The 23,891-nt window shown below is 44.7% G+C and overlaps 2 protein-coding genes across 3 annotated transcripts; both read right to left on the bottom strand.

The window, feature by feature from the left end:
* Positions 1 to 342: 342 nt before the first annotated feature.
* Positions 343 to 6,491, bottom strand: LOC119004479 (endophilin-B1-like). Its single transcript, XM_037071412.1, has 10 exons — positions 5,659 to 6,491; positions 5,401 to 5,542; positions 4,390 to 4,518; positions 4,182 to 4,315; positions 3,934 to 4,026; positions 3,758 to 3,841; positions 3,629 to 3,652; positions 3,284 to 3,373; positions 3,086 to 3,186; positions 343 to 2,655 (listed from the first exon to the last, which is right to left on the bottom strand). The coding sequence occupies exons 1-10, from the start codon at positions 5,713 to 5,715 to the stop codon at positions 2,076 to 2,078; spliced, it is 1,434 nt and encodes a 477-aa protein (XP_036927307.1). The 5' UTR covers positions 5,716 to 6,491; the 3' UTR covers positions 343 to 2,075.
* A 253-nt stretch (positions 6,492 to 6,744) lies between these two features.
* atr (ATR serine/threonine kinase) lies at positions 6,745 to 22,849 on the bottom strand. Of its 2 annotated transcripts, none has more exons than XM_037071410.1 (48): positions 22,642 to 22,849; positions 22,388 to 22,479; positions 21,429 to 21,581; positions 20,413 to 21,311; positions 20,173 to 20,315; positions 19,717 to 19,893; positions 19,374 to 19,537; positions 18,974 to 19,126; positions 18,675 to 18,873; positions 18,340 to 18,596; positions 18,050 to 18,246; positions 17,733 to 17,833; positions 17,448 to 17,619; positions 17,194 to 17,349; positions 16,886 to 17,080; positions 16,388 to 16,483; positions 16,205 to 16,294; positions 15,932 to 16,027; positions 15,643 to 15,773; positions 15,382 to 15,525; positions 14,980 to 15,073; positions 14,755 to 14,880; positions 14,441 to 14,647; positions 14,237 to 14,350; positions 14,027 to 14,142; positions 13,809 to 13,929; positions 13,541 to 13,678; positions 13,292 to 13,463; positions 12,877 to 13,043; positions 12,471 to 12,635; positions 12,178 to 12,269; positions 11,911 to 12,002; positions 11,604 to 11,784; positions 11,305 to 11,490; positions 10,895 to 11,054; positions 10,587 to 10,766; positions 10,358 to 10,500; positions 10,168 to 10,265; positions 9,849 to 10,078; positions 9,620 to 9,754; positions 9,153 to 9,353; positions 8,818 to 8,961; positions 8,543 to 8,693; positions 8,298 to 8,454; positions 7,909 to 8,062; positions 7,583 to 7,734; positions 7,267 to 7,372; positions 6,745 to 7,159 (listed from the first exon to the last, which is right to left on the bottom strand). In XM_037071410.1, exons 1-48 carry the CDS (start codon positions 22,692 to 22,694, stop codon positions 6,986 to 6,988), a joined length of 7,824 nt encoding a protein of 2,607 aa, XP_036927305.1. In that variant the 5' UTR covers positions 22,695 to 22,849; the 3' UTR covers positions 6,745 to 6,985. The 2 variants fall into 2 exon arrangements, with proteins under 2 accessions (XP_036927305.1, XP_036927306.1); XM_037071411.1 differs by having other exon boundaries at positions 6,986 to 7,159; positions 11,604 to 11,781.
* Between the last annotated feature and the right edge of the window lie 1,042 nt (positions 22,850 to 23,891).

Here is a 23,891-nt window from a genome sequence, read left to right as displayed (position 1 = left end):
ACTCCCAGCGTGCTGCAGCTACGTGTTAGTTTTGCTTCTCAAAGTGGTTTTGGACTGTCAGGAGGGGGAGGTTGGGCATCAGAACTGTCAGGGGGGTGGCAAGATGAAATTTGACATTATATCTGATAAATTGTTACAGAACCCCTCGTTTGTATTCACAACAGTTGAGTGTCAAGACAAGAAATGTCTTAACTTACTAGTTAAAGGCAGCTATAATAAGGAGCAGTTATAGGCCACAGAAAGGGTTCTCGTTGTAAATCTAGGTCAAGAGGTTTTGCTGCAAAGACAAAATACATCAGCAGCAGAATGAGGAAATAACAAAAAAACCAAAAACACCTTGGCATCACTGTTTGCATATTTATTTCCACATCTTTACATGAATCAAGTGAAAACTCCGACCTCACGCTGGCAGCGGCTACAACTGAATACTGCAGCCACCCATACACACACACATCTTTACATGCTGGGACAGAAAGCGTAGAGCTTAGAGCTAGTGGGCGATTACATCAGCAGGACCAGCACTACATTTATGTGTGTTTCCATCAGGGGTCCCCAGAGTAGACCCACACCAGAGTAGAGCAGGGCTGCCCTCATGGAGAAAATTAACAACATCTGGACTTGGAAACTTCAACCAATTCCACCTATTGGGGGCTTTAAGGGGGTAAAGGGTAAAAGTGAATATGTGATTTGACTGTGAGTTTAGGGGGGGAACACCCCGAGTACGTATGAGGAGACATATTTTATAACCTGGCATAAAGGTCCCGTTCAGCTCGGACTTCCCGACACACTTTAACTGACATGTTTCCTATGGAAAATGACCTCAGCTTATAGAAGCACGTGTCATGAGGTGGCAGAGTCTACATACATATATACACACACACACACACCTCTCTTTAAAGGTGTCACAGGTTTGGGGGGCGCTGTAATCACAGGTGAGTGCACATGGGTCGCTGACAGACATGAACACAAACACACAGACGCCCACATGTGAACGGACGTTTTTCACACAGACAAATACACAAACATACAGTTGGCACAAAATGTCGTTAGTTCTCTCGTTTAGCTAAATGTAAAAATAAAGATTTAGTTTCAAGGACTGAAAAACAACTTTGTCATGATCGCACATTGCAAATATATAACAGTCGGTCAGGCCTCGTCTTCCGGCCAGAGGCCAGGAGAGATTACAACGGCAGACATCCATCGCCACGAGAGGGGACTGATACTCAACAGTCAGCATTTTCACACAACATGAATAATATATGAATTTGGCTAAAGGCTACAAGTTATTGTGGCACTAATTCACGTTTAGAAAAATAAGCACTTTTATAACTACTTCACATCATCTTCCCTATGGGATTAATTAATGTTTTCTTAATCACACAACATGTTGATAATGATTGTATATCTGCTCCTTTTCTAATACAGTCTATTCTCCAATCAGAGTCCATCACAGCTGATGTGTTTTTGGCTCGATGTCTCATCAGCTCTCACTAAAAACTTGGTATTTCGCCTGGATGGGCGTGGTGACCGTCTCAGCCTGTGCTCGACGGCACAGTGTTTTTTTTTAATCAACTGGTTATTTGACCTCATCTCATCTGTCTGCATGGGAAGTGATGGGCTGCTTCGTAAGACAAGTTGGGTGGTCATGTGAGAAGTTATCTGCTGGGAAGCCTTTAGGAAGTTATGATATGGTAGAATAGTGGACAAGTAGTGCTGGACGTATGGATCTCACATATGTTCTCCATGCAGCTGGAGTCTGTGTCCTATTTGGATTTTTACTTTAAGCCTTGCTGAGTTTATTGTTTTGAGGCATTTAAAATATTATCTTTAGTTTTCAGTTGCAGTTTGGTTAGTTTTAAGCAACAGAACTAGTGAGAGAGATCATGGTTGCGAGTCAAATCATAATGAATCTTAAAGCTTTTGGGTTCACAAGGAACACGATCAGCGATTGATCACAACAAATTCAAAATCTTCCCTTTGACAGGTGACAACACACCCACTCTGATCAGGCACTGTCTCAGGTGAAATACAAGGTTTTTAGGGAGTGCCACGTCACATCATCCCACCACCTGACATTAGTCTTTACTGAAGCCCGCCTCACTGTCCTTCGATGACTCCTGAACATCTTCTGCATTAATGGTGGGCAGCTCGTTTGCCATCCCATTGGTTGTTTGGGTTTCTTCAGCCGTGCCATTGGTTGTCGAGCTCTCCAGATCCATGTCAGCCGTTGTTACCATCTCACTAGCGGCTGTACCTGCTGTCTGAGGCTCAGAAGGTGGGGAGGCTGTTGTTGTTGTTGTTGTTAGACCATCTGCACCGTTGGATCTGCTGAGTGCTGACATCTGATCAGTTGGGTTACCGTCCAAGTTTGATGTACAGATATGATGGTCGCCTGCTGAACAGCTGGTGGTGGCCTGGCCGATTGTGAAGAGGGTGTTGTTATTGTTATTTGTCTGATTAGGTGGCTGCGTGTTTACAGAGGAATCTGCTGGATTTACGGTCCACGAGTCCTGGTTGAATTCTGGAAGTTGGTGGACGATTACGGGAAGCGGGGTGACATGATTCAACCCGACGGGCTCGTTGGCTACATGGTCGCTTGTTGATGGCTCATTAACTGCCGACTGCCAGTTGTTGGAGCAGAGGACTGCCGGAATGCTGCAAAGAAAAAAAACTAATTCATATCCAACCAAAAATGTATTTTTGCTTTAAAACTCAATGTGAATTCTCAATAGGCTTGTGTTCTTTGTGAGCCCAGATGTCCTGGCTCATAGAAATGGTAAAAAGTGGGCATCTTCTTTGCCAAATGGGTTATAGCTCTGACTGCATGAAGAAAATGGATCCCATGTTGTACTACATTTGTGTTTCAGTCTTGTCAGTGTCCAATAAAAGACCCATGACTCTGCTCCGAATTTTAGCTCGGTATTGCTTTGTTGAAAAACTCTGAGAAAACTTCATTCATAATTCATTTAAAATACCTGAGGCTTAACTAAGAAAAAAAAACAATATTGGCATTTCCTAGGCAACATGGGACTTCCTTGCATTAGTTTAGCCCTACAATGATTGAGTCTTCATGTTGTATCCATACCTGGCCAGCTGTTTCTGAAGGTCCTTAGCATGTTGGTGGCACTGATCGAAATAACAGGCCTGAGCCTCCACAAAGTCAGTCAGCGTCCGCATGTGGTTGATCTGGAAAGAATAAGATGACAACAATAGCATTTTTGCTGGGCACTGGATATTTGAACATTCACATTACAAATGTTGTCACATGCATTTATATACATACGTGAATGTTGCTGATTCCTTCCGCAACTTGTCTTGTAATTTGCGACTGACGATCGAACAGACTCTGACAGATCCTCTGCTCCATCTCAGCCTAACACACACACACACACACACACACACACTTTAAGGCATTTATGGTCTTTCCAATTATGCTCAGCTATTTTTCTGAAAATTTCCCATTAGCAAAACTCCTATCCTCGAAGGGCTTATCTCTGAACTAAAACAAAAGAAAATTATTATTGCAGCTAACAGGGAAATAGTCAATTCCACAGTATAACTGCTGGAAGAGTCAAAGTTGTCTCACTCCGTTACAGCAGAAACAATGTGCAAGCAAAGGTAAACTCACCTGAGAGATTTCCTGAGCCCATATCTGATTGGATGAGAGAGATGGAGAAGGTAAAAATGACTTCATCAATGACCAAACAGAAAGCTCGAATGTGCCCGTGGATGTTCATGTTACTTTAGCGTCACTGACCTTTAGCCATTTAACACGCAGGAAGCTGAACATGTACGAGACGTGAGCGATGTAGTCGTCATCCAGCGGGTTCGCATTTAGATTCTGACAGAGACATGGGGGAAAAAAGGTGGAATGAGAAGATACTGTACGTACTGCATGATTAAAAACAAAAGATTTTTAGTTTTGGAACTCACTCTGGCCTCTCGGTCCGCTTCGTGGGCTTTCCTCACTCTGGCAATAGCGATGTCTAAGTCCAAACGCTTATTTACCAACATCCTGCGCTCATCCTATGAAAAACACAACACAACACACCCTTTTTAATAATCCATGTATACAAACAATTTCTAAACAACAGACTTGGCCTGTACAAAAGAACACAGATTAGAAAAGCAGTTGTTGAGCGCGGTGCGTGTGGTGGAGTATGAGTCCAGATGTGTGTCACCTGTATAGCTTTGTACTCCCCCTCAGAGAACCTCCTCAGAGGGTTGAGAAAGTGGATGTTGGTGCTTTGGACGAACTTCTTCTCTGCCTCGCCGAGCTGCTTCTGAGCCTCTCCACATCTGAGCAGAGCCATTCCTGAACACAGAACACGCCGTCGCTATTAAAGAAAAACAGCGGAATCAACATTATCCGTATTATCGTATACTCACCATAAGGTGTATTGGTCCCAAATTCCATCCCAGCCTGGATCATCTGGTCTCCCAGAGCCTCATTTGCACGAGGCCGGGGTGGGACGGCCCAGTCCAGGGACCCATACAGCCGGTCCTCTAGCCGCGCTCCTGTTCGTCAGAGATCAGAGAGCTACATTCAGGTTCAGGGGTTATCCTGTTACCCTACAAAAGATGGATGTCTGAAACAGATGTCAGAATATCGCGTGCTGCTAAAGCACCACTAAACGGGCTACTTATCTCCCCGTATATAATTAATAATTCAATCCACAAGGACAAGTAATAAAAACCAACATTAAGGTGAAAAAACTGTTTGCAGATGCTTCTCAGAAACCCATGTGTGCCTAAAGAAAACAAAAACGACTCCTCCAAGAGATTCCAGACATGATCTGCAAACACATCCTCGATAAAACTGACGTATGAGATTATTACTTCTGGCAGCTGAACACTCCCCCTCATTTGATAGATTGCAGACCGCGTCCACTCCACGACTCCATTAGCTGATGTAATTGGATTCAAACAGGCAAAAGAATGACCGTCTCCATTCATCTGAACAGGCCAATCGCAGTCAAAGCAAAACAGAGGAGCGCATATTGTAAGAGCTGAAATAGAGATCATCATTCATGCAACAGATAAATTAAAAGGTGGTCTATGTAGTTCTGGCAATAGACTCTTTGCTTTCATGACTTAATAAACTGAATGAACAAACTGACCTTAAAAGCAAGAACACAATTTCACACCGTTTCACTTTGTTTATATGTGGCGGACCCTGCCACCTTTCTAGCTTCTAGGGTCCATATTTACCTTGGACCTTTTTTATTCACATATGGAAAAAATATGATTAGATCCTCATTAATACTGTAAATATTAAATCTCTGGGTTTGAATTTCTTCTCCAAATCCACAGATTGCCCCTTTAATATTTAATAAGTGAAGCACTGCAGACAACTTCAGTGATTAAACACGCACAGATAAATACTGTGCTCTCTCTCACCGGGGTTGGGCTGCAGTAAAACCTCAGTCCCGGAGATTATCTTGTCCGTCCAGGTCTTGGTGGCGTCTGCCCGGGCCAGCAGCTCCTCCAGCCCGGGGTCCAACTCCGTCTTATCCGCCTGGCCAAGACTCTCTCCGGTGTACTGGAGCGGGATTACAGACCGAGATTAACAACCATGCAAACAAAACCAAAAAAACCGACACTTCTGCAGACACTCGACGTGAATTGAACACAACAGAGCATATTTTATGTTTTCACCTGAACAGCGCGGTTGATGAACTGACCCGCATCCACAGCCAGCCGCGTCAGGTCCATGTCTGCGTCTGCAAGGTCGCGCCGCGTCCTCCTCCCCGGTGGTCCAGCAGGACGGAGCTCGGCGTCGGCTATAAAAAGCCCGCTAACCCACGACAACAGCCAGTCGACCTCGTCATGGCCTCTCAGCCTCCCTCCCTACGAACCTTTCAGCCAGATTACAGCCCCGCTAACGCCGACAGACGACGGCGACGCAAGTGGAAGCACCTGCGTGTCCTGCTGTTTATCCTCCGGCCATGCTGGAGGCTCCACACACCGGCGTGTCACACGGCAAAATACCCCTCAACCTATGGACTGTGATGGCTGTCCTAAACTGCATTAAAACACTGACAAAAACACGAGAAAAATTATATATCTCGATGATAAATAAAGCAGAGCATCCCACACTTCCGGTAGAGGCCTTCAAAATAAAAGCACGCCCTGCAGTACACAATGACTAAACATAAAAATAACAAGATAATCAGAAGCAAGAAAAACGCAGCTAACATTCAGTAGCTGTCCCTGTTGACAGCTGTTCTGATAAAAAAAGGCTTCTTTGTCAGTCAAAGCCACAGCATCCTACAGCTCACAGGTCACTGCACAGTCTGTTGTTATCCCAGAGAAAAGCTCCAGCATGCTCAAAAAGAAAAAAGAAAAAAAAAGAGGCGAGTGATCCAGCTCTGGTTTGAGAGGCTTCTATCCAAAAGCAACCTGCAAAAGCAACCAGGCATTCACAAGAATGAGGAAAGCCATGATAAAGAACACAGCTACTTTTTGTGTGTCGGTAGCCATGACTGGACACTGTAAAGATATTCCACGCCACTAACTTCACCTAGTCTTCAGCCTCATAAGGCTCCTGATAAGCAACACTTAGCTCCCATTGGTGCTCCTCTGAAAAAGGTGAGCTGATTGGACCGTTAGGTATGTGCAAGAGGAGAGACACACACACACACACACATTTGCCTGAGAGGAGATTTAAACCGACTGCTTAAGAGAATCTAAGCAGGGTTAAGAGATTAGACGACAGTCCAACAGACACATTTACTGGCAAAATCAAATCTGCAAAACATTCTTTATTACGAGAAGAATGAACAGAAATGCAACAAGTGACCTTCGTTTCCAGAAAACAGGAAACTGAACAGGGATGAAAGTGCTCTAACAAAAACTTCGACAAACATTCATGGGTGAAGAAAAGTTGTTGGGCTGGTATTACTTTCTTTCTTTTATATAACAGAAAAGCACCATGAATTACTTTCCTGCCCCTTTCTTTGTTTTTTTTACTTCAGTGTATGTTTTACAGGTAGGGTCCCCAGCCCAGGTACATCTGACAGAGCAGCTTGTCATCCGTGGCTTCCTGTATGAGGTAGTGGACGTGTCCCTCTATCGACAGCGGTAGACCCAGCACTTTATTCCTGCTCTTTATCACTCCCTGCAGACGCTGCTCGATGTCACACACATGGGTTTTAGCCTGGCAGAGAAGAAGGAGAGAGATAAGACCATATATGTACAACTTGCACCAAAAAAAAGACATGCATGCTGCTCTAAATCTATCTAAAGTCAAATAAATACACACACCTTTTCATTTACTATCTCTCCGGTCTCGTTGGCCTGAGCTTTAGAAAGTCCTTTGGCTTGTTTGCTCCACTCCACCAGCGGGTCATGAAGGAAGGTCTTCAGCACACTTGGAGGGACAAATTAAAAAACAGAGAGTTACTCGTTAAGTTTGAGTGACATCATCATATATACAATCATGTTTTAAGAGTCAAGTAACTTAAAGATCCACTTGTTGGTCAAGTACGGTTTATGTAAGTAACTCATTGTAAAACTATACACAGATCATAAACCAGGTTTTAAGGAATATTTGATGACCATGACTTATCTGTGTATGTACCTCATGAGTGGTTCTCTCTGATCCCTCATCAGTCTCAGGGTGACCTCGCAGGCCTGTCTGAAGAGACCCTCAGTGCCCATGGGCCCCATGGCGTGGACCATATTCTGGGTCAGACGGAAAGGAACCACCTCTGGCACATCAAATGTCTCCCCCTAGTGGACAGGGAGAGAAGGAGCATTAGAGAAACGTGGGAAAAGGAAAACAAACTAAATAGAAGTACTTTGAAACAATATATAAAACAATTTCCCTTATATCTGTTTAAGATTTATGACATAAATTCCTCATAATTGATCTAGACTTTAAGACAACTGGAGATAAACACATACCTTGTTGAAGAGGCAGTTGAAATCGACATGAACACACTCCCCGGTGAAAGAGTCAAAGAGGATGTTTTCTCCGTGGCGGTCTCCCAGACCCAGGATGTAACCGACCATGGACATCACAGCAGTGGAGCGACAGTACGCAGAGCGACTGCTGTACCTGTAAACACACACAATGAGTGGCATACCGGTACATAAATACAGTACATTTTATCCCTGAGTTCAACCCTGATCCTCAACGCAACTTCAAAACATCAAATTTACATCCGCCTAAAAACTTAAAATACAGAGTTGAAACTGCATCTCTTATATTTTTAATACCGACTTTGCCAGTGAAACAGTGGACATCAAACATGTAAAGTAACTGTAAGAAAGAATTGTTGGGTGGGTCGTACCATGACGTGGGGTCAGGGAAAGTCCGGAGGAACCACTCGTGGAAGACGGGGATGTGTCGGGCACACAGCACCTCCTTGTGGATTCGTAGCTTCTCCTCGAAGGGAGCTGTTTTTGGTAGAATAAGCTTCCTGAGCTCTTTGCCTGACAGGTAGATACCTTGAACACACATATAAATATAATTCAACACAACGGTTAAAGCTTGTTAATGTTCTCTTCTATTTATTGGCATTATGAAGGGAAGTACCTCTCTCCTTGTAAAGCTTGGTGAGAATGTGTCGAAGTCCGGCGGTGTTGTTGACCCATTCGATGATGCCGCACTCCTCATTGAGGGGAATCACAGCGTAGGTTCGGATGTGTAGCTCCCTCCGCCTGGACTCAGCGTCTTTACGTAGGCACTACACACACATTGCACATGTAAAATACAAATATTGATTCATTAACGCGTTAATGGATGAGTGACCAAGTATACTTGTAAACCTATAAATCAGAGTATATTATTCTGATTAAAATATCCCTCACCTTGTTGATGAGGCAGTTGAACTCCATGAGTCTGCAGTCCTTCCTCAGGTCATCTTTAGGTTTACACATCATGGTGTAGCTCCGCCCATCTGAACCCTTCAGACTGATCTTCTTAGGCTTCTGTAAGGAAGCCAAGATCTCCACCTACACAAACACACACACACACACAGGTTAGGGGTTAATGAGACTTGATCCACCTCAAGATGATTTTTGTGATCTTAAATCAGATTTTCTGAGATCATGTCATCTTTGTAACCATGGTTGGTGACACATAATCATCAAGTATTTCTAAGGCACCTTCCAAGCAAACAACATCTTTTCCCCTTTTTTCTTACAATGTCTTCAAAGCCGTCCAGGTATGCCCAGTGTCCAGGAAAGGCATCGTGCTGTGTGTTTGCCCCGCTGGTGGAGGGCAGCGTGGGGATGAGCACTGACTGCAGCGGGATCAGGATCTGGCTGAAGGTGGGCTCCTCCACCAGACGTTTCAGCTGCTTGAAGTGGACGCTCATGCTGAGGGTGGTGCTGTTACCATCCACCTGAAAGACACATTCACGCAAACATTAAGCTGATGCTCCCTTTCTTTTGTTTTATCTGTCTGCAAACACTCCTGTTCCTGAAGAGGATCAATAAATGTTTATTTGATCTATGATAATCTAATCTTGGCTTGCTTTATTATCCAAATGTAGTCGTCTGACTTGAAACCAAATCATGAGATGCATAGAGATTGCCACCTTTAATCAACAACTATTCATGCTCCACTGATTTTGAAATTTTGTGTGTGTGTGTGTGTGTGTGTGTGTACCGGCTTGTTGCAGAGCTCCAGCAGCTTGTCTGTCAGCCTGTTGGCATCTCCGATGAACTTCTCCAGAGAATGTTTGAGACTGATGGCTTTCTTGAGGATCTGATTACAGCGATTCATGCGCATCGGGTAGGAAGACTGAACAACACACAACAAAACACAGTCAGGAGTGCATACAAGGTGTTATGGAGGAGACAGAAACACACACACAGACACACACACATGCACTTACCTTCGAGACAGCGGTCATTAGCCACATGGCCTGTTGGGGGTACGCCAGGAAGACTTTGGCCACGATGGTCATGAGGACGGTGAAGACCTCATCGCTGGAGTGACACACTCTGGAGATGAGCTGGGAGAAGGCGGTCAGGAACTGGTACGGTGCCAAGTTGGCGCAGTTCTCGCTCACCGCCGCGTTGATTTTCACCAGCTCCTGTCGCATCTGTCTGTCAGCTCGCCCGGCTGTAGTAGAGGAACACATAGACAACATTTGAATGTGTTTACATATATTTCTGTCTCAGCTGTTACGATTCTTATTATTCACCACCCACCTTTCTCACACTCACACACTTTGGCCCCAAAATCCAGCCAGAGAGACAGCATGCGAGGCATGGCCTGGTAGATGTACTGGTTCCCGAACTGCAACGCTCTGGATGGGAAACAACCCGAAGTAAATGGTTAGGGATGGAACTAATGAGTCAAACAATTAAAGGGCCATCAGCAGCCATAACATGAACTTACTTTCCAAAGTATGTGACAATGTATCGGATGAGGTTGCCCTGTTTCTCCAGCTTGTTATCCGTCACCATTGGCATCACTTTGTCGTAGTACTTGGCCAAGTAGAAGTTTCCGTCTTCCCACTCAGGCAGGAGGTTGGTCACATCCTAAAACACACAGCAGACTTTTAAAATAGAGCTGAAATTCTTCTTGCACAGCAGCTCCATCCCTCTACAGAAATCATAGCTTTTACCTTGTAGGCCTTCATGATGGCGTTGGACTCGAAGTTGGCCGTCTCCTCCATGAAGCGTCCCACCAGCAGCATGGCCTTGCCTTTAGTCTGCAGGCTGCGAGGGTCCGTCAGTGACTGATCGTCAGGGAAACACTGAGCCACGCCTTTCTGCAGCACGATCAGGGCCTGGTGCACGTCGCCCTGAAGTCAGATTGACACAATGGTGTTGTTTTTGTGTGACTGTATGGTTGAAAATCATATTTCAGTTGAATTAGAAATGAAGACACAAAACAGTATACAGTCTGGCCTAATCTACAGGTTGGTTTTACCTTGGACCAAAGCCACTTGGCCTTCTCTGTGACCAGCTCGGCCAGGTGTGTGTTCTCTGCGTTCAGCAGTGCATTGAAGGCAGTCTGGTGATGTCCTGCCTTTCTGGCCACCCGGGCGCTTTGCAGCCAGCACTCTCCGACCAGCTCTGTGCTCATCGGCCTGCAGAGCAAACACAAGGCCTGATTTGTGATGTGGCCTATATGACACTGGGTTTTGTTCAAATGTATATCTTCATTAGGGCTTTTATTCCACAGCACACTAGAAAGACACAGTTTCTTGAAATAATACAGTTATTTATGATTAGCCAAGCTAATACCCATATTGTTAATATATCCATAAAAAGGTGCCACAACATATCACATGAATAATGTGTGCCTGTTTTGGCTGTAGCTGTTTTCTACATCCTTACTGTGGTCCCAGGCTGAACAGGGAACGACGGAGGGCCAGGATTGGCTCCTTGGCCCGGAATGAATTCTGGGTCATCTCCAGCCGGTCAGACCAATGAGGAGGCAGCTGGCTGAGACTGGGCGCGGAGCGTTCCCTCTGTTTCTGGAGCTCAGTGAAAGTGTGCTCCAACTCGCTGAGCATGTGGAGCCTAATCACACACACACACACACACACACACACACACACAGATATTGGATTCACAAGTTAATGCCTTAGACAAACACAGGAAACATAACTGATGCCATGACTACACAGACAGACCTGACAATGTACTCATATCCTCTCTGGTAGGTCCCACACTCATAACTGGCAGCAGACAGAGGGACGACCTGTTCCTTCCTCACCAGCTTCAGCTTCTCGTAGAAAGTCTCTGCATCCTGCTTCTTAGCCGACAGGAGTAACTGGCCGAGCCGCACACCCCAGGTACTGGACTGTCGGTCTGCTGACACAACAGCAATACAAAAAAAAAAAAAGTAATTAACTTGTTTTTTTTCCTAGTAGATATCTACTGCTGCCACCGACAGCTGAAGATGTTGCAGCCTTTAACGACATCTGTGTATCTTATTACCCGAGCTCAAATAATCTTCCAGCAGGTCCCACTGCCCAAGCTTCCAAGCTGCCTCCACTCTGTAGGTGTTCAGCTCTGACTTCCACTGCTGCCTAAATGTGTACAAAAACAGCTAAAGTCAGTGGGCTGTAACTGACTTAGTCTTTAGGTATAAAAAAGCCCATTAAGAAACAATCAAGAAGTGAAGAACAATGTATTCCATCTACAAATTAAAAAGTACTTTTAGTGAGAGTGAGATGGATGAGATGGTGTTTGTGTGTGCCTCACTTGTTGGCCAGCACTCCATTGACCTGAGTGATGACTGTTGACAGCTGTCCCAGGCCGAGCATAGAGGTCATCACCCCGTGATAGTGACCAATCTATCCACAGGAGGCGAAATGGCAATGAGACAGAGATTCAACAGCTAACAGCACACAGTTATCTTCCTACACAGAGCTTTTAATTAGTGCTGGCATGCCTCACAGGTAAAGCAATAATGATTCTTGATCACAAAGCTCTGATTCCTGAAGTGAGGAATAGGTGTGTTTTCAAAAAACAAAAAAATGTGTGTGTGTGTGTACCTGGTCTGACTCCAGCTGTATGGCTCGGTCGTAGCAGGCAGTTGCGTCTCGGAGCAGCCCGATGCTCTCGTGCTCCAGTATCTGTTCCCGTAGCGACGGCTCCTCCCTCCTCAGGGCGTTGACCCCCCTTACTCCATCAGGCTCATGCATCGCAGCATACAGGGTCTGCAAAAAGTTTTATACATACATGAAATATTAGATTAGTACGGTACATATTTCGATGCTTTGAACATCTGATTCGTTTTTATATGATCCTGCTTTTATTTGTCATATTGTAGATCATAATCACAAAGTATACGTATATGTAATTTTCTGATTTGATTTCAAAATCGTTCAATCTAGAGGGAAAAGAAATGCACTCACTCAAAAGAAAAAGATCTAAATGACCATCAGTTTGTTGTCTGACCTGCAGGAAGGTGAGATGGTCCTGGATGTTCTCCTTGTTTTCCAAGATGTAGGCTTCAAAGTGCATGAGGGCACGAGTGTACGCTTTGGAGCGCAGCGAGGCCTTCGCCAGAACGTCCTGTGGGATACCCTTTAGGAAGGCCACCACTCGCTGATAATCCCCACTCTCTGCAAAAAAAAAAAACATTTTGTTTTTTACTTCATGACTTTATTAAATCATGTATGTACTCATGCAAGTGTAAATCTTTCCCTTATTTTTATCCAAATAATTGTCTGTTCTGTTGTTGCTGATTTATGCAACACAGGTGATTCAACTGTGAAATATACAACTTCAGAACTGTATTCAGATCTCTTTGAATAATACTCAAGATATGAACCAAAATAGAAAAGAGTATGTTTTTGTCTTGGTCTCTAACCGTTGTTTTTGGGTTTGGAGTACAGGATGTGGCGACTCCACTGCATCAGGTGAGACAACATGCTGAACACCGTTTGAATGCTGAGCTGTGATAGGCTGGAGGTCGTATCCTGACACCGCCCCCTTCCTCTTCCATCACCGTCCTTCAGCACGGCCAGCATCTCCTCCGTTACCTGGTAGCAGGCGTGTTATTGTTAAAAAAACACTCAACCAAATCTGCACGAACTTCTTGATGCAGATGTTTCCTCACCTCCCGTTGCTCTGCAGGTGTGCAGCCCAGCAGCATGTAGAGCAGAATATGAGGCAGCAGGTAGATTGTGACCTTGTAATCGTGTTTGATGATGAAACTACAGCAGGTGAAGACTCTGCTGGCCAGCTCGTGTCTCACCTTAAAAACAAAACCACGTCCAAAAACCTCTCACTTTAAAGACATTTTTATACCATCATAGAGATAAAAGATGCTACACGATCCAGTTGATGTACATCCGTTTGGATAGGATAAGGATAAATCATCTGACCTTGCTGATGAGGTATCCAGCCCAGGTGGCCGACCAATCAGAGAACTTGCTGCCTCCCTTACTCAAGTACACTGGCTTCTTCAGTTTGGACCAGTTAACCTCCCTCTGGCTGCTCTTATATCTAAAGACAAATAGGCAAAAGAGTAGAAAAGATCATTTGTATTTGATTTGCTGAATTATGTGTGACAGGATCAGAGTGTGCATGTAAACTCTAGTACCTGCTGTTGAGGTGTGGCTCCAGTATTTCTTGAATCTGCTCTGGGAATCTCCGCCACAGACGGCGCCCTGGTGAGTCGGTTCGACCCTCACGACACTCAAAGATGGACAGCAGCTCCTGCGGTGCACCAACACATTACATCAGCACAGAAAAGGCACCGAACGGCACACACAGTGTCAAGCATGAGTGTAGAATGTGTGTGTGTGTTTACCTGTATTGCATAAGCAGCAGAGTCCTGCGCTCTCACATTGTCAGCGTAAGCCAGAAATGTTCTGGTCAGTTCAGTCAGAATCTCGTAGGCGAAGTTGGGATCATCCACCCCACTCTGTGTGAAGAAAAACAGACTTTTATCCTCAATCAAACAAATACATGTTTGCCCTATTTGCATGTACAGCTTTGGTCTTGTCTAGCTTACCACAAAGGTGTTGCGGTCACCATGGGTGTGTGTGTGCGACAGGTCCAGACGTCCGGGGTCCACGGCCCCCAGCTCCCCGAGACACTCCCCACAGAGGAGCCGGGCCTCCGGGGAAGAGTCCTGGCAGCCCTTCAGCAGCACTGACACCAGGTTGGAGATGACCGGCTCCACCGCCTCACTCGCACACACCTGTCGCAGCAGCCACTCCTGCACGCACAAAAAGTAAAATTTATGATATTGGATCAGACATTGCAAACAAGAATCTCTGGTCCTTTCTGAGGTGACTGTATTGAAAAGTGTGCATGTCTGTGTACCTGCTGGCTGTGCATCATGTCTCTGAGGCTGGTCAGCGCATGAATCCTGACGTCAACGTTTTCATGCTGCACGGCCCTCATGGACAGCTGCAGCGCTGCAGCCAGGTCACTGCTGCTGGCTGTCAGCTGCAGGGAATCAGACATCGCATCTTTAACATCACTGATGACGTCACCATCAGCATCCTTCATTTACTTGATCGTGATCGCCCTCTTGTCCATACTGACCTTCTTGTAGTTCTGCAGAACAGTGTGGATGTCTTTCAGCTCAGGGTGGTCTGGCAGGAAGTAAATCTCATGGAGGTAGTCGCTCACTTCTTCCCTGTGGGAAAAATCGACTGAATTATTTTGGTTCTGAACTTTACAAGTTTTGATGCTGTAACTTTCTGTGTAACAGGCTCTGTTCGTAAATTTTTACCATATTTATTTTAATTTAATTTGGGATGCATGATAATATCGGCAATTCATCATATTGGTGAATAAAGTTTTTAAAATGTGAATTTGTAAATTTTGAAATTGATATTCTTTGCAGTGAGGTGGAAAAAATATGTGAATATATCGTCAACAGCCAAATTACAAAAATCAAATTACTTTTTAACATCTCTATATTTTACTTTTTGTGTGTGTTACCTGTTGTCCAGTATAAGGAAGCGGATAATAGCAGCGGTTTCTTTGGGCTGCAGTGGGATCAGGGGCAGGAGTGCAACGATAACGTGACTCAGGAGAGGGCCCAAGTGTGTCGGCTCCACGCTCCTCACAAAACACTCCCATGTCCTGTTCAAACAGGAAGACAGATTTGACAAGTTAGGAATTGTCTGTCTTGTCAGTCTTTGGTTTTCAATAAACTGAAAAAGGTCACGTGTAAGGTTTAACAAGTGTGTGTTTACTGACTGGCAGCAGAGCAGAGGGAAGTCCTCTCTGTATCGGAGGCCCGTGCGGAGCGTCGTCATCATCTTCACCCTGACAGAGCTGATGTGTTTGGAGCCCATCAGTCTCATCAGAGCCATCACACTGGTCAATGCCTGCACACAAAACAGGTGGACACTTTTACACAAGCTAAGCAGGTTTTTGCAGTTTCACTTGCTGTGAATAGTACTTAGATTTCAAACAGGAGCTCCATGAATTCTCTCACTGACACGGTACAAGTTATTTAATTCGCTGTCAGCTGTGGATCACGCACCAGCTTCTTGCGATCCTTCTCTCCTGCGCTGGAGCTGAGCAGCTGCATGTTGAAGAAGGCGAGGATCCCCAGCAGCTTCGGCTGAAGGTAGTCCGCCTGTCATCCAAGGAAAAATACAGATTCATGATAAAACGTCAGCCTGTCTTAGAAAGGATGGACACTATTTAGAGCTTTCTTCTCTCGTGACATTCCCTAAATACCCCAGTACGTGTGGACGAGGCCTTAATCAAAGCAGAAGCTGAAGCTGTAACTCCGTCTCTAACTCACACATACCATGCGCTCTGGTGTAGTGATGTCTCTGGGACCCTGATACGGGTCGTCATTGGACGCGAAGGAAGCCAGGATCGCCAGTCCGTTAAACACCTATAATGGCAAAGCACATTAAGTGAATTCACTACTGAGACTCACTCAAGTGCATCAGGAGAAGGGCTGAGATTTGCAGTTGAACTTTCTGACCTGTTGATAGTGTTCCCCCAGGCGCAGCAGCAGCTCATTGTGAAGACCCTGGAAGTCTTGCCTCAGCAGAGAGCCCAGTTCAATCTCCGTCTCACTCTGGGATATCATTAGGAAAACAAACATAAATCAGTCTGCTAAACTTATTCATTACTGTGGAGCAGAGCCATTCCAGCACCAATGAGTTATTTATCAGCCTTGTCACACAGCTGGGACTCTCTGCACTGCCAGAGTGTCCTCATATCTGATTAATGCTCTTGAGTTTTTGGCCGACCTTAATATCAATTTCTTCCAAAGGTTGCTCTGCCCCTTGTGCTTTAAATCACATGAACAGTTTAATTAACTTGGGTGACAGTGACTTCTAATAATGAAGGTTGTCCTTCCTTTATATGATCTCTTTCATATGTAGGTTATTTTTAAGGGAGGAGAGTTGAGAAATGAAGATTCTGTTGACGATGTCTTTGCTGTATCATCAACGTTCAGACAATGACAGATTTTTACCTGTAGGTAGTGGAAAGCCCTCTCCAGCTCCTCCTTTGTGCAGGAACAGACCAGATGGCTGAAGATGTACTTGAAGTTGTTGATCAGGATCTCTCTCCTGTTTGCCTTCAGCTCATTGGCCAGGGTACGGATGAGGGCGGAGCCAGTGGAGCTCGCCTTGGCCGCCAGGTAGGGCAGAAGCACCTGCAGGGTCCTCTATAAGCACGAGTAGGCACAGAGACTGTCAACTCATGTACACACGTGCACATACACATAATACAGTATTATTGCACTCAATTGTATTTTGTATACATCAGTGTCTGACATACAGTGAGGAAGCGGTGGAGGTCTGGGAAATCAAAAGCATGTGCGATCTGAGCCAGGATGTCCAGGGCCAGCTCTCTCTGATTGGCTGATTCACTGCCCTGATCGGGAGTGCTCCGCAAGGCTGACGCATGACGTGAATGGAGCGACTCCACCAGGAACTAAACACATCGAAGAAAAGAACAAATTAAAACAAGTATCTTTATATAACAAATAAACTAAACACAAGTTTATTGAAGCAGCATTAAAGATTTTATACCTGGCAAATCGGGTTTTTGTACTGGCTGAAGAGGGTCTGGAGCTTGAGACCCTTGGCGGCGGCGAGCGATCTGATCTGAGCGTACGCAGCTACAGACACCGGAGACGACTTGGACAGCAGACAGTGGAGCAGTCGCAGCAGAGAGAACGACACCAAGCTGCCCTGAGACGCTCTAACAGAAGAGGAGAGAGATGAATTCAACCAGAATGATATCGTTTAGATTTCAGCATCGTCTAAAATTTCACTGAGTTTTGCTCTTGTGTGTAGACAAAAGGTGACCCGTACCTGCCAATCTCTCCAGTAGTGAGGATGAGAGTGTTACGCAGCTCATCGTCTCTGCTGAGTTTAGCGTTGTTGAATGCCTCTTTCAGACGAGCAACCAGGAGCTTGAACAGATAGACAAAACACACATACACACCAAAAAGTTTTTTTACAAGAAAAAATCCAAAAATTATGGGGTCATGTCCACTTAAGAGAATATAGGATACTTTGAAGTATAACTGCAGGGGAACTGTTGATTTTTTTATTCAGATATGTATTTCTACCGTAATGCAGAAGCTATGTAACTTGTAATTTTGTGTCAGTTCACTGGCATTTCTCACCTCGCTCAGAGAGCCCTGCTCGGAGTTCCTGGTGGTCTCTGTTAGCAGGAAACGCACCGATTGGCTGAAGCGTGTCCTGACCACTGGATCCGAGTCCTCCATTAGGCCAATCAGAGCACAGAGAACTGCCCGGGAGTCGCTGTCTTCACCAACCAGGTTCACATGGCGGCAGAGGTGAGGCAGAGCTTCCAGGAAAGCTGAGAAAGCGAAGTATGAGTGAGTATTTTTTAAGGCTTTCTGCAAGATTATAATGGAAGAAAACGGCAAACACACAACAAACAAAAAAGTACCTTGTTTAACACTACTTGGAGCTTGCTTTCTGAGCAGTGGCAGGAAGGGTTTGACAATATTCGCCTTGAGGGATGGAGAGGTGTTCCCAGCATGCTCTGCTGCTAGGCTGATTTGGTGGCAGAGGATCTCAGGAGGACGACTGAACTCTGCGCGGGTGTCACTGAGCTGGGAGAGCCCTGACTGGATACAACTCAGCTGACCGACGATCCTGGCCAGCTCTGTCTTCACCTTCTCCGAACTGTCCTCCAGCCTGGAACTGCAAAACGCACACAATGATCATGACGACAAAAGTCTGCGATTGCGCTCATGATGTTATAACTTTACATGTGCTCACAGCAGAGTAGTCCCGATGAGGTTGTGGTGTTTCTTTCCCAGGTGGTGAAGAAGAAGAGGAAATGCCCCGACTGCTGCCGCTCTCACCACTGCATCTGCGCTCTGCAACGTCTTGGAAAAGACACACACGCGCCACGTGACACACACACCAGGACGCAGGAGGGCCAGGAGCGACACACAGTCTGCCTGGATCTCAGGTGCTAGAAAGAAACACACCATTTGACGTTATTTTGGAGTTCTTACAAACAGAAATGGCCTGTTGAAAAAAAATACAGGTGACCAGTGAAGTCAAATACTCACAATAGCAGAAGCTGAGTCTTTGAGCAATGTCCGGCAGCCAGGAGGGGAATCCTGAACTCTTATAGGCTGACAGAGACTTGTTCTCACACACCCAGGGAAGAGAGAGTAGAGCACACACTCGCGACTGGATCCTGTCCTCATTGTGGCTGCTCACTAGACATATACACAAAGTCACACATGATGACGCAAGACGGTGATCAATGAACTCTACTTGAAAAGGTGAATCTTGAGGCTGATTCCTGCCATAGAATTCAGACTAAAGCTTGATTTTACACTCAATCGTGGTAACATAACTGACAATATGTTTTTGTCATGACATATACTAAACAAATGGTTTATAAATAACAAAGCAAGCAAATAAAACATATAGGAAGACATTTTTACAAGTATACATCCTTACTCGTCAGGTAGAGGATGGAGTCCAAGATCCAAACAGTGGTCTGGACGGCAGACTGGAAGAAGTCCTGGTCTGAGATGGGTTGAGTGCCTCCTTCTAACACTGACTGACAGCTCTTCAAGGCCCTGCCCAGAGTCTCGGGGGGCACCCAGAGAAGAGGAGAAGGGCTGTCAAGAAAAAAAAAAAAAGAAAGAAATCTAAGCTCAGTGAAAGAATGTCACAAAACTGCAGTCTGCAAAGGGATTAATTCCTGAAAACAATATTGCTGAAAGTTTGAATCTTGTTGTGTAAGAGAGGAAAAGGCAATGTTAAAGAAAAAGAACAGGACTAAATGTCTGTGTATTACCTGGTGGGAGAGGAGCAGAGAGCTGCCAGGTGGAAGATGAGGGCCACACCCTGCAGGGCAGACAGAGGCTGAGTGGTTTCCTGTTCCTCAGAGTCGGAGTTCAGTACGGTCAGCAGCTCCTCCAGCCGACTGTTCACCACAGTCCAAACCTCACTGTCAACACGCATGTCCACCTCACTAAAGACAGGGACAAGTAAACATTTAAATAAAGATTTCATGGGAAATTTTATTGATTAGTAACACAGCTTTACAATAAAGAAAAAAAAAAAGAACGATTTTTATTTGCTGCAAACCACAATTTGACTAAGTGAAAGTTACACATTATTAGACACCTGAAAACCACGTTTTTCAAGTAATAATAATCTCTTTCATATCGGTGCATATATGCAACATATATATGCTGGTCCTGACATATCAGTGATAGGATATTATTGATGCAAATGTTTATAAGCTCACTCTGATATTGATCTGGATGTTCTGCTGTCTGAATTGGTGGCAGACTTGCAGGATTTCTTCGCAGGAGCTTCTCCGTCTCCTGACTTCTGCATCACAGCTGCTGTCTCGGCCTTCAGCGCAGCTTTGAGGAAACCCTCCGCACACTGACAAACACAAATATTGAGAGAAAATATGTGAAAAATATTGTTAACAGAAGAAGCAAGAGATTTTACAAGGAAAATACGAAGAAGCGAATCGTACTTCGGCTTGATTTTCTGTTCCGACGGTGCTTGCCAGCACTCTGCAGACCTCGGTGACTCGCTGCCTTCTTAACAACACGGCACTTTCATAAACTGCTCCAACAGATAGCAAGAAGCTGAAGAGCCAGCAGAGCGATTCTTTAACCTCTGTCCCCAATTTGACGCCTGATCCGCCAAGAGTACAAACGCACTCGAACACCTGGGAGAGATAGGTGGGCTCGAAGTGTGAGACACCGGACGACTGAAACACACAGCGAGTCAGGTGTAGCAGCTCTCCTTCGTAGAGATCTTTCTCGTCCGAGTCTGTGTTCGCTGTGCATGTGTGGGAGTGTGTTTCCAGCAAGTGAAGGTAGGCCGTGAAGAACTCGTGGCACTGTATCTGAGGAAACCCTCCCAGCTCCACCAGGTTCCTCAGCATCACCATGGAGGTCTTCCTCAGCCTGGTGTTGCCGCTGGCCAGGAAGGCACAAGCCGTCTCCCAGGCCACACTGACATCACGACGGGAGACAACCCCCCTCAGGGCGTCAGTTACGACTCCGATTGTCACGACAGAGAGCGATTCCAGGGCAGCAGGTGAGGAGAGCGCAAGTGTAGAGGGGGTGAGGTAGGTGGACGCACAAACAGAGGAGATCCTGAAGCACTCAAGTGATATGGGCCACTGTTTCTGTGTGTGAGCGTGTCCCTTTCCTGCCAGCGTGGCAACATGTGTGTACAGGGTGTCGCTGAGTTCCTGGCACAAAAATATTAGGTCCCGAGTGAGGCCGCTGCAGATGAACGGCGCCCGAGTTCTCAGGGTGTGAAGTAAGGAGCACAGCACAGTGGAGACCCGCCCGTGGATCACGTCACAGTCTGGAGCTGCTGCCACACGAAGCAAACGCACCGCCACCCACTTACTGAAGTCTGAATCAAAGAAGGAATGAGGAGACATCAGAGGTGGAGAAAGAAAACACATACGATTCTTACATATATAGCAATTTTGCACATTATTAAATCAGATTTTTGGAGAGCAACTCGTACCGGTGCAGCTCTGCGTGGTGTCTGGGTACTCGGCAGGCTGGCAGGAAGGGTTGGCAAACATCAGTGACGAGGATTTAATTATATGCTGCAAAAAGTCCAGCAACATCACACAGGCTGGCTCGGAACTGGACTTCTTGTTCAGCCCGAGGGCAACTGGAGGACACATAAACAATAGAATAAATTATACAACTTTTTAACAGACTCGGGATTAGAAACTTCTCAAGTCACAAAATGATCAAATGTGACTAGAAAAGAAAGAGATTTTTTTTTTTGCTTTAATATTTCATGCAATTTGCAGAAAGTGGGCTGAAAAAGACATTGATTTGTTTTGAGGAGCCACAAGCAGTTGGGGTACAAGAACAGATCATAAATACAAACTACATTAAATGCAAGGGAACCTATTAACTAGTACATCAGATCCAAACAGGAACAGAGGTCCTAGTGAGCTACTGGTACGACCTCGAGCAGTGCTAGAATAATCTGAGGAGTTTTAAACTTCATCATTGTTTCTCATCTCATCTTTGACTTCCTGGTACGGAAGCCTAAGAGGAAGTTCAGGGAGAACCCTGCCAAAATAAAATAACAATAATAGTAGTAGTAATAATAATAATAATAATAATGATAATAATAAAAACTAAAAACAAACTAAAACGACAAGATAGGTCTGGCAGGCAGGGGATAGGAATACAAACTTAACAGCATACAACCAAGCTAGGGACTAAATTTGACAAAAAATCCTTAAGATAAATGCAGTAGTTTATGATACAAGGACAAGGGGAAACTCTTAAGATTGATGGGTACATTAAAAAGTACATTATACAAAGGGAACAGTGACTTCAGTGACCTATTCATTAGAATAATTCCAAGTTAAATAGACAAACTCTAGAAGTTTTCCAAGCTGTGTTCTACTGTCAGGTGTTTCTGATATTGTTGAGGTTGTCCACCTCATCCTGACTTACCGACGTCCACATCCGTCAGTATCCTGTCAATGAACTGACAGAGGATCTGTCGAGGTTTCTGCACCGCCTGGTCGTACTCAGCCGCGCTGGCGCTGCAAACACCAACAAAGTCTAAAGTTATTTATGGAAACATGATATCGGGAAGGTATTAATCAACTTAACTGAGGGTTATACATAAAGAAAGACGGCTAACTTCAACTTAGAGCAGCTTCAGAGTCTGATGCTAACAGGTTAGCTTAGCTAACTTTACTCACCTGGCTAGCTCCTGAAGAGCCGGAATCATCGCAGACATCTCCAGTCCCTCCATAATTACAGCGGCTCCGTGTCGCTATTTGAACGACGTCTTTAAAATATAATATCACGGATTTGTCAGGTTTATTTTAAGCAGCGTACGCCTCCATGTCTCGTTCATCATGTCAGGTCTTTCGAAAACTTTCGCTCCAAAATGACGTTGTGTGTTTTGATACGGCAGCCAGCGAGGGCCATCTGAATAAAAACGCGAACTACACTGCGCCCCCTGGCGGAGGATTGATAATGACTTATTGTCATACTGCAATAGAAATATACGGAAGCCCTAAACGGCCATGCATTCATATATTTTTTCTCATCCATTTTCCCGTGATAACGAGTTAATTTCATTTATTTTCCGAGATAACGATACAATTAAGAGTGTGTGTGTGTGCATATGACTCAGTCAGTTAGTGTGATGACTGTAATTACCTTTAATGTGATAATTGTTTCTAAGAACATCTTGTTTTCATTTAGTTTACTGATATTCTTAGAAGACAGGTTATTATTTCATTAATTATATTAGACGCTAAATGCAGGACTTTTATTTTGAAAGCATCTGACTGACTCACACACACACACACTTAATTATATCGTCATCTCAGGAAAGCAAAATTTCGTTATCTCGAGATCTCGAGATAATTATCCCGTTATCTCAGGAAAACAAAGTTTCGTTATCTCGAGATCTCGAGATAATTATCCCGTTATCTCGGGAAAACAAATTTTTGCTATCTCGAGATAATTATCCCGTTATCTCTGAAAAACAAAATTTCGTTATCTCGAGATAATTCTCCTGTTATCTCGGGAAAACAAAATTTGGCTATCTCGTTATCTCGAGATAATTTTCCTGTTATCTCTGAAAAACAAAATTTGGCTATCTCAAAATCTCGAGAGAATTATCCCGTTGTCTCTGAAAAACAAAATTTCGTTATCTCGAGATAATTATCCCGTTATCTCGGGAAGACAAAGCTTCGTTATCTCGAGATCTCGAGATAATTATCCCGTTATCTTGGGAAAACACACTTTTGCTATCTCGAGATAATTATCCCGTTATCTCTGAAAAACAAAATTTTGCTATCTCGAGATAATTATCCCGTTATCTCGGGAAAACAAAGCTTCGTTATCTCGAGATCTCGAGATAATTATCCCGTTATCTTGGGAAAACACATTTTTGCTATCTCGAGATAATTATCCCGTTATCTCTGAAAAACAAAAT

Source organism: Acanthopagrus latus, chromosome 16, assembly GCF_904848185.1.
Source record: "Acanthopagrus latus isolate v.2019 chromosome 16, fAcaLat1.1, whole genome shotgun sequence".
Lineage (NCBI taxonomy): Eukaryota > Metazoa > Chordata > Actinopteri > Spariformes > Sparidae > Acanthopagrus > Acanthopagrus latus.
This window is presented reverse-complemented; position numbering and strand designations above follow the sequence as displayed.

Coding starts and splice junctions, on each gene's coding strand:
- LOC119004479 (XM_037071412.1), bottom strand. CDS start 5,715: ATGGACCTGACGCGGCTGGCTGTGGATGCGGGTCAGTTCATCAACCGC. Junction 4,519..5,400: donor TTTACTGCAGCCCAACCCCG/GTGAGAGAGAGC, acceptor TCTGACGAACAG/GAGCGCGGCTAGAGGACCGG. Junction 4,027..4,181: donor GGGAGTACAAAGCTATACAG/GTGACACACATC, acceptor TGTTTTTCATAG/GATGAGCGCAGGATGTTGGT.
- atr (XM_037071410.1), bottom strand. CDS start 22,694: ATGGAGGGACTGGAGATGTCTGCGATGATTCCGGCTCTTCAGGAGCTA. Junction 16,295..16,387: donor TGGGGGAACACTATCAACAG/GTCAGAAAGTTC, acceptor TTGCCATTATAG/GTGTTTAACGGACTGGCGAT. Junction 13,679..13,808: donor CTGGATACCTCATCAGCAAG/GTCAGATGATTT, acceptor TTTGTTTTTAAG/GTGAGACACGAGCTGGCCAG.